The sequence below is a fragment of the Arvicola amphibius genome, chromosome 18 (assembly GCF_903992535.2).
Source record: "Arvicola amphibius chromosome 18, mArvAmp1.2, whole genome shotgun sequence".
NCBI lineage: Eukaryota > Metazoa > Chordata > Mammalia > Rodentia > Cricetidae > Arvicola > Arvicola amphibius.
This window is the reverse complement of record NC_052064.1, coordinates 19,047,659-19,057,156: the sequence shown is the minus strand read 5'-3', so window position 1 is coordinate 19,057,156 and position 9,498 is coordinate 19,047,659. Positions and strand designations below refer to the sequence as shown.

Genomic DNA, 9,498 nt, shown 5'->3' with positions numbered 1-9,498 from the left:
CAGGAGCCTCTGCTCCTGCTGTGATTCACGGCTGAGCCTGGGAGAGAGTAAAGGAATCTGGAGGGAAGCTCCCTGACTGGGAGGAGAGGAGAGGAACAAGGCAGAGGCTCCAGCTGTGTAGATGAGTGCAAAGACTTTGCGCCTCGCAATCCTGCGTGGCCCCTGGGGTGCTCCCTTTCAGGTCTCTAGCGCATCAGGATTCCCATCCATGAGAGCTGAGATTATTATTTAGATTTAAAAAAATTCTTATCTGGGGTTCTGGAATCAGCAGCTCTTGACATACTAATATTTGTTTGCTAGTTCGGTTTTCAGTAGGAAATTTTTTTATTAGGTCGTGTTGACTTCTGGGTGGAGGCTTCTGAAGGTTTCAGGCACTGGACAGTTCAGCACCAATTCCATAAGACACTCATAAGAGTCCGATGGCGCCCTCTGGTGTCAAGCAGGATACTGTACACGTCAGTTCCTAAAGGAAGCTCTATGCCAACAGCCTGGAAGAAAATGCAGAAGCAACAGATACAAAATTATTAATGCTGACATCATGCATTTATTGATTAGTAACACCATGCAGTTGTTAATATTGACATCTTGTGAATGTGCTTGTCGAAAATTACGGCAAATTTTGTGCTTTAAAAAAATAGAAAACAGGCTACTCGTTTCAGCGAAGGTCAGCTCTGTAACTGCTTGTGCAATCCATGAAATTTCACATCAATACTGGTAAAATACCTAACATTTTTTGAGCATTTTCTTTACTCTAGGGACTATGTTAAGTACTCAGTATAGATAATCTCATTTTATATTCACGAAGGCCCTGCAGAATATTATGACTCCTACCTCATAGAAGGCATTGACATTAACATTGCAGAGGTTTGAAATTTGTCCTAAAAGCTGTAGGTATGATCAAGCGTAGGCATTTTACTTTACTAGGTCCAGGTAGGCTAAATTTGTTGCTGTCACATGTATTTCTTTGGAGGACTATAAACCACTCATCTCTCTCTCTCGAATACAATTTTGGGCACAAGATTTCATCCTTGTTCTTTGTCTAAGATCCTTGGCTGGGTTCACAAATGAAAAGGTATCAATTTTAATAGTATTCCATTTACAACCAAGCTTTTCTCTAGAAAACGTTCATTATAGTCTTAGTATAAGACTACTGGGCCATTTGTTGGTGTGTACTCCTGGCTGAAGGTGAATTAGCTTTGATGTTGGAGAGATGGCTCCATGGTTAAGGATTCTGTGCTCTTCCAGAGGACTAGAGTTTGCTTCCCAGCACCCACATCAGGCAGCTTGCACCCACCTATAACTCCAGTTCTGAGGGATCGAACGCCCTCTTCTGGCTTCTGCAGGTACCCTCAAGCACACGAATAAAAAAGTAAATATTAAAAATATATATCAGCTTTGATTCTTAATGCAATTTCTAATAACAATAAAGACATACTAGAGTGTACATTTAATTTCTAGTAACAGATATACTAGAGTGAATATTTAATTTCTAATAACAATGACTATATGCTAGAGTGATCTATTACAGAATTTATTAGTATTATGCAAATATTTATACATGTTTATGTATGTGTGTATATATATATGCTCATTAGCTTCTTTTCTTATTGCTATGATAAAATACCCTTACAAAAGGGATTTAAGGGAGAAAGCATTTACTCTGGCTCACAGGTCAAGGTTCAGCCCATCAGCAGTCAAGCACGGGAGCCTGAAGCAGCTGGTCATGTTGCAGCACACTGGGAAAGCAGGGAGGGGTGAATGGGTGCCAGTGTTTTCATTATTGTACAGTCAAAGACCCTCTGCCTGCAAAATGGACCCACCACAATTAAGATAAGTCTTCCAATATCTCAGCTCAATATCCCACAGCCCAAATACCAGGTAATTCTAGGCTTTTTCCTATGAATACCAACCATTGCTTCTACAAATGGACAGACATAGTCTCTCTCACACACATGTACACACATGCTCACATACACACACTACAGAGAGACTATATGGCCGACCATTAGTATATGTGGGTTTCACATTTGTAGATTTTCATAGTCACAAATCAAAAATATTTGGAAAGAGATTATTTGTACTGACCAGGAATCGTTCCTTAAACAATACAGGTACCCTTTGGCAAGTAGTTCCATTGTATTAGGTATTGTGTGTAATCTAGATAATGAATTAGGATAGGAAAGTTTATATAGGTATATATGTAAATGGGGTACAATTTACAAAGTGTCTTCAGAGTTGGTAAACACAGCAATTCCTTGAACCAATCCTCTGTAGATAACAAGATCCTCCATAGTGTTAAATGTATGTATGTATATAAAGCCTCTTTAAGACTTAAATCATTCTACAGAGTGTGAAGGACCAAAAACTAGAGCGCTGGCACAATGACAAATAGGCCTGAACATGCCTCCATGCTGCTGTCCCTCCACGTCACCCTTCTTGGTCTTCATGTTTTTGGTCCACTGACTCTACATGGCCCAGAAGCCGCTCTTGACCACTGAATGGGTCCTTTTCAAGTCCATCGCTTCCTTGTACCAAAGGAGGTGGGATGGAGGCTGGTAATCATAAAGATGAAGGATGCAATTAGTGAGGCAGAAAAGAGGCATGAGTCATAGAATCCGTGCCAAAAGCTGGGTCTTTGAAAAAAAGGAATAAATACAGCTTAGCTCAGAAAGGGTCGTTCACAGGGAGACAAGACTCGGATGAAAGGGAGCCTTAAATATAGACGCCAAAAACTCAGTTGTTGAGAATGTTCTGTGGTTAGGATAAAGGCCATTAACTTGAACATTTAGATGCAAGGAGGCCCTTCTCTTATTCATTTACTTTATTCTTTAAACTTTTCATGGATGTGTACAGTGCACCTTAGTCATATCTGCCCCTCACTCCCCACCCCAAATCTCAGAGGCTCAATATATCACCTTCCAGCTCCAACTCTTCTCTCTTTGTTCCTGCTTCATTTTTTATAAACCATTAAGTCCAGTCTGTGCTGCTCATAAATGTATATCTGTGGGATTATCCATTAACCTGACAGTGGCCACCCTTGGAAGAACTCTGACTTCCCCTCCCATAACCGTCACCAACCTCCAATAACTCCTTTGCTAAGAGTGGCCTGAAATCGCCATTTGCCTCCATGCTAGAAGTTTTGGTTGGTTGACTCCTGTGTGGGTCCCCACAGTTACTGTAAGTTTATGTGTGTATGACATCAGGTCACACCCCGGGCTGGCTCTTCAGAGCACATCTCTCCATCCTCTCTGGCTCTAACATTCTTTGGGCCCTTCTTCCAGGATGCTTCCTGAGCTTTGGGGTAGAGAATCAATATGGACGTCCCATCTCTCCGTAAACACACACAGTGCTTATTGTCAGCACTTTGAACAGTTATGTTCCTCTGAAGGAACCCTTACTGCAACAAGAAGTTTCTCAGTCTGAGGCTAAGAGCAGCACAAAAGCATGACTAAAACCATGAATATTTACAAGGCATTTTTTTTTTTTTTTTTAGCAACATGACCATTTAGAACACCACCACCAAAGGTTCCCTCCTCAGGGCTATCTCTTGCTTAGCTATGGGTTTTGATCACATTCAGAGTATCAGGTGGTTGAGTTCACTTCTGCGGAGCAGGAGTCAAGGCCAATCAAGACAGCGGTTAGTTACAAATGCTACAAATGCTGACTTTGGAAGAAATTAAAAAAAAAAAAATCCGAGTATTCATCATCATTAACAACATTGAATCAGTTGTTTAGAAAACTTTCTACCGATAAAATCTTCTCATAAAGAGCCATGCGACTTTAAAGGTGAGTTCATTTATCAAACTTACACATCCCTTCTGGAGACTGAAGGCTAGTGGGATAATCCTAACACTAAAAGCCAAACAGAAAAGGGCAAAGAAAGTGTGCACTGGACAAAAAGTCTCTATATTTAGTAAACTGAATCAGGATGCCCATAAATAAACTCACGAGGACCCATGGGTGTACCTTGGGGTAGTTTAACATCGGGTGGGGGATTCATTGAACTTGCCACAGGAATGACTTAAAGGGAGAAAGACAACCACTATCTCGGGATGTGGAGGACAAGCAGTCAGTAAAATGTCCTGTGGATGATAAAAGTCAATAAAATGTTCTAAGACTGGATAAGGGACTTCGAAGAACCTGCTAGCAGGCTGGATTCTTTTTTTTTTTTTTTTTTTTTTTTTTTTTTTGGTTTTTCCAAGACAGGGTTTCCCTGTAGTTTCTAGAGCCTGTCCTGGAGCTAGCTCTTATAGACCAGGCTGGCCTCGAACTCAGAGATCCGCCTGCTTCTGCCTCCAGAGTGCTGGGATTAAAGGCGTGCGCCACCACGGCCCAGTTTAGCAGGCTGGATTCTTAATGACATATTTCAAATACCAACTTTACAATCAACAATGCCGGGAGATCTCTAGCATGTACCTTGTTTTATATACAAGAGTCCACCGACTATGACCAGGTGAGAGGAAAGTTCCTGCATCTGGAGAGGAAAGTCTAGAACTCCTGACTTACAGATGGCGATACTGCCAAGGGAAACCTAAAACCATCCCCTGACAGATGAGACTGACGAGGTGGCACAACTTTCCAGACACCACATCAGCTGATGACAGTTGACTGTATTTCTACAGACAGGAAATGGCTTATTTAAAATGCAGCACTTGCAGGGAAAGGTGGCACATGCCTTTGGGAAGCTGCACCAGGCAGATCTCTGTGAGTACGGGGCCAGCCTAGTTTACCGAGCAAGTCCCAGGCTATCCAGCTCTACATGGAGAGACCGTGCTTTAAACAAATAAATAAAATATAGAATTTAAGAGACTGGAAGGATGACTCGCAGTTAAGAGCACATACTGTTCTTGTTGAGTAGACTGAGGTTCAGCTCCCAGCCTCCATGCCAAGTGGGTTACAATCCCTGTTACTCCAGCTCCAGGGGATCTCACAGCTTCTGAATACTTCAGGCACCAATGCAAACAAATATATATATATGTAAATATGTTTATTATATATTAAAATACACAGAACTTAAAATGGCAACACTACAATTCCATGGCCTCTTTGTTTTTGAGATTCATTATATATCTAGATTTTTAAAGCTATCATGGTTTTCACTAGATTTTAAGAATCTGGTGGATTCTCTTTTTAAACACTGCCTCTGCTTTATTATATTCCTTTGGAACCTTAACTAAATATGCCTCATCCAATTCTCATCCTTTACTTCTCTCTCTCTTTTAATAAAGTTTTCATCTATTCTTGAGTAACGTTTTAAAAACGGTCTTCGCTAGTTTTTGGAATTTTTTTTTTTTAAAAAAATAAACCTTGGAGTCTTTTGGATATATTTATATTTTAAGTGTGGGGGTATTTGGTCTGTGCACCACACCTGTGCAGTTCCCAAGGAGGCCGAGGTGTTGAATCCCTGGGAACTTGCATTACAGATGGTTGTGAGTTGCCATGTGGGTGCTGGGAGTTGAACTCAGGTCCTCTAGAAGGGCAGCCTACAGATAAAGTTGAAAGTGTCCTTAACCACTGAGCCATCTCTGTAGCTCTTCTAAAATTCTTCTTCCATTAGTTTTACTAGTTCAGTAGAAGTCTCTGTAGTTCCAAATAGGCTCTGTCTCTGCTCACGCTGCAACTTCCACTTTTCTTCCTTCCTTTCTTCCTTCCTTCCTTCCTTCCTTCCTTCCTCCCTCCCTCTCTCCCTTCCTTTCTCCCTCCCTCTCTCCCTTCCTCCCTCCCTCCCTCCCTCTCTACTTCCTTCCTTCTTCCTCTCTCTCGTTTCTCTCTCTCCTTTCCTTCCTCCTCTTCCTTCTGCTATGTTTGGTTTATCAAGACAGGGTTTCTCTAGTTGTCCAGGACCTTGTTCTATAGATCTCGTTTAGCCTCCTTGAACTCAGGGATCCATCTCTCTCTCCCTCCCTAGGGCTGGGCTGAAAAGCATGAGCCGCTACACCAGACTCCATTTTCTTTCTTTCTTTCTTTTTTTTTTTTTTTTTTTTTTTTTTGAGTTTGAAATGGACTTTATTCAAAACTCGATCTTCCAAGTTAGCGTTTTCCACCAACTCGGGGAGCAGAGACCTTCACAGGCTTCACAATCTTTTGTTTAGGTGCTGCTTTTGTGGGGGCCTTGGCAGCAGCCATTGCGGTCTTCTTGGATGCCTGCTTAGCCTTTTTTGCTTCCTTGGCAGCCCTGATTGCCTGCTCTCGCTGGGCTTTCCTAACTTCTGGTTTCTGATTCCTCTTGGCCATTATATCAGCAAGGGATGCACCAGTGATGGCCCGCTGGAATTTGACTGCGCGGCGAGTTCTTTTCTTTTGAATTTCTTCCGACTGTCCTTTTTTGTGTTTCCTTCTGTACAGAACAGTCCAGTTTATCTGCCGGGGATTCCTTTTGGACAGGAATGCGGACTCGCATTTTGCATTAAGAAACTGGAAAACCTTCCCGTCGGTCCTGGCGTAGCGCCGCCTGTGTCCGGGGTAGATCTTGTACCCGCTGAAACTGCACAGCTCGACCTTCATGATGAGAGCTGCCGCCCGGCCGGAGGAAAGATGGCGAAGAGCTCCATTTTATTTCTTAAAGTGCATTGAAGACATCATGTAGCCTGGGCACGATGGCTCAGCTGCCATGAAGCTGTTCTGAGTCTCGGTCCACCATCTCTTTCTCCTTCCATCCTCCGTAGTTGAATGTTGCTTTAAAGCAAAAGCTAATGACTTTTTCTTAGAATTTGATTCTCACAAATTCTTTGAGGTGTGAGTTCAATTCTGATTTTCTTTGCTTCTGTCTTCTGTTCTAGAACACATATAAGGCATCTTCTTTCGTTTCTTGGAGTGCCTTGGTGACAGAGCTTGGTCCAAAAGTATTTATGGTGACAATATCTTAAAGTTGACCCCTCAGAGATTTCTTCTTTTACCCAGAACCAGAAGAAAGCAAGATGTTATGTTATTGCTGGTGTCTTGGTGTGATGAAGTTTTTTTTATTTTATATTAAACCTGATACTCAAGGTGTAGGATCTCAAAGATATACACTGTTAGATTTTTCCAGTCTTATGCAAGCCCTGGGACTTCATATGTGGTGTCTGAGAATGTCTAGGAGACATTACCACACATCCTCTAGGACAAACCTGAACTTCTGGGGTAAGGGCTGGCTACGTGTTTTCTTGCCTTTCTGGGGTCTTGAGGTCCCTCAGCTTTTGGGGATTTCTTAATTTTGTACCACATCATACTCCATAGTCTACAAACTTAAATACTATACTTTTATTGTATTCTAACTTCCTTCTGTTCATATGCAGAAGGTCATCCAGGCACTAGGTTAGTTTATATAACTAGAATACAAATTCCAGATGTGGAATCAGACTTCTTTTTTAAAAAAAAAAATATTTATTTAGTATACAAATATTCTGTCTGTATACCTGCAGGCCAGAAGAGGGCACCAGACCCCATTACAGATGGTTGTAAGCCGCCATGTGGTTACTGGAAATTGAACTCAGGACCTTTGGAAGAGCAGGCAGTGCTCTTAACCTCTGAGCCATCTCTCCAGCCCCCAAGACTTCTTGATTTGTGCTTTATGTTTGCTTACTTTGCCAATCATTTTTTTCCTGAATTTCTTATTTTTTAGATGGTGTTTTCCATTTTCTACCTGTCCTTTTACTGTTTGCAACTCCTGGTTAGGACTGTCTTACTCTCCTCCCTGTACTAAATGCTCTCACAGGTGACTAGTTTAATCTTGCCCCTGGGCAATGACAGACATTTAGAAGCCAAAGCCAATGATCCTTCTCCAACTTAAATCATTATTTTTTTAAATCATTCTTTAGCTCCACAACTTAAGTATTTTTATTTTGCGTGGAAAATACTGTTTTTTAAAAATTTACCTAGTTGCTTATAAACTTATTTATTGTTGATTTCTTTGATAGAAGGCCTTGCTCAGTAGCTCATATTGATTTAATCCTCCTCGTCAGCCTCCCAATTATTAGGGTTACATGCATTTGCACCATGATGGGGGCCAGTATTTTATTAATCTTTTTTATTCAATATCAGACCTTTATCTAGGAAAAACTTCCTTCTTATTGAAATATTTCCCTCTGGAATTCCTTTTCTGCTAGTCATAAACTTTTGTTTATATGAAAAGAAAACTTCACTTTACCCCAGTTTTAGTTTGGGTTTTCCTGCAGCACAGGCTGGCCCGGGGACTCTTGCTCCACCTTCTGAGTGCTGAAATCACAGGCATGCGCCCTTGTACTCAACCGCACCCGGATTTTTAAACAGACAACCTCACAGTCTTACCGCTCTGGGCCTGCCGTCATCTCTGCACCCCAAGACTGCAGCCTGCTGTCCTTCTGTCCTTGTGTTTGCTATCTCCTACCTGCCTACCTCCTCCATTCTGTTCTCAGGTTCTGCTCAGACTGCGGTAAACCGCGTGCGTGCTTGCGTGTGCCATGCATGCGTGCGTGCGTGCGTGCGTGCGTGGACCCCTCACGTCCATTGCCCTCTCTAGGTCCTCATCTTAGGGACTTCTTCTGGGTAATATGGTTTTATATTGAGCGTTATTAATTTTTTTCTGATTTTAATGAGATATAGGGCTTACCTTTTAAATCAAAGTGTTGTATGAATTCTTTTTTCCCTGTGCGTAAATGTGTTTTTACATTTTAGAAGTTATACTTGATATTTCATGTTGCATATTAATACTTTTTTTCCACTGCTGGAAATTGAACCCAGGGTCTTGTCCTGTATTTAGTCTACAACTGAGGCATATCCCTTGGCTTTATTTTGTGTGTAGGGTTTCACGATATAGCTGATTGGTCTCAAACTCATGATCCGACTAGCCTGTGTTTCTTGATTGCTGGGATTATACACAGGTGCCACCACACCAGGCTTGCTTTTGTTTTGGCTAGCCATTTATTTAAGAGTATTTTAAATAATTCTCTGCTAAACTGTAATGTTTTCCTAATATTCTGATAATCTGGAGTCCTTGAGTAGAAAAGTCAGCGACACGCACTAAGGAATTATTTTGCGGTTTGTTTCACTAGATGTATGAGGTTTCCATTTAATACAACCTGGTGAGAACTGGGCGTTTGCCAAGGCCCAAGGCCTTGTGCCAAATACTTGTAACGTTTTTCTTGGGTAGCATTGCTTTGGTTTTGCTTGTTTTGTTTGTTGAACTCCCAGCCCCCGTTGTGTGCTGGTGAACACAGCCATCTTTGAAAGGGCATGCTTGTTATAACCTATTTAGATGCTAGCAATCAGATAACCACCTCTTCAAAGTATCTGGTCTGTCAAACTGCCGGATATCAGGGGTGTAATAAACTGCAGGTTTCACAGGAAATGACTTCGGCGCTGCTTAGGCACTATGGACTACGTGGAATTTAGTCCTGGGGTGTTGGTGAATTCATGAACAGTCATTCAAAGAATCTGGCAAGCATGATTGATTGTTGTCGGGTTACATCGATTTCTGACCCAGCGGTTTTAATGCTGGAATTAAGTCTGTACAACATAAACTCGTCTTGACATAGCTGCCAT

At 41.7% G+C, this 9,498-nt stretch overlaps 1 protein-coding gene across 1 annotated transcript; it reads right to left on the bottom strand.

Annotated features, from left to right (window-relative positions):
- Positions 1-5,988: 5,988 nt before the first annotated feature.
- LOC119804070 (60S ribosomal protein L24-like) lies at positions 5,989-6,528 on the bottom strand. The gene has a single exon (XM_038315609.1). It carries the CDS (start codon positions 6,502-6,504, stop codon positions 6,031-6,033), a length of 474 nt encoding a protein of 157 aa, XP_038171537.1. The 5' UTR covers positions 6,505-6,528; the 3' UTR covers positions 5,989-6,030.
- Between the last annotated feature and the right edge of the window lie 2,970 nt (positions 6,529-9,498).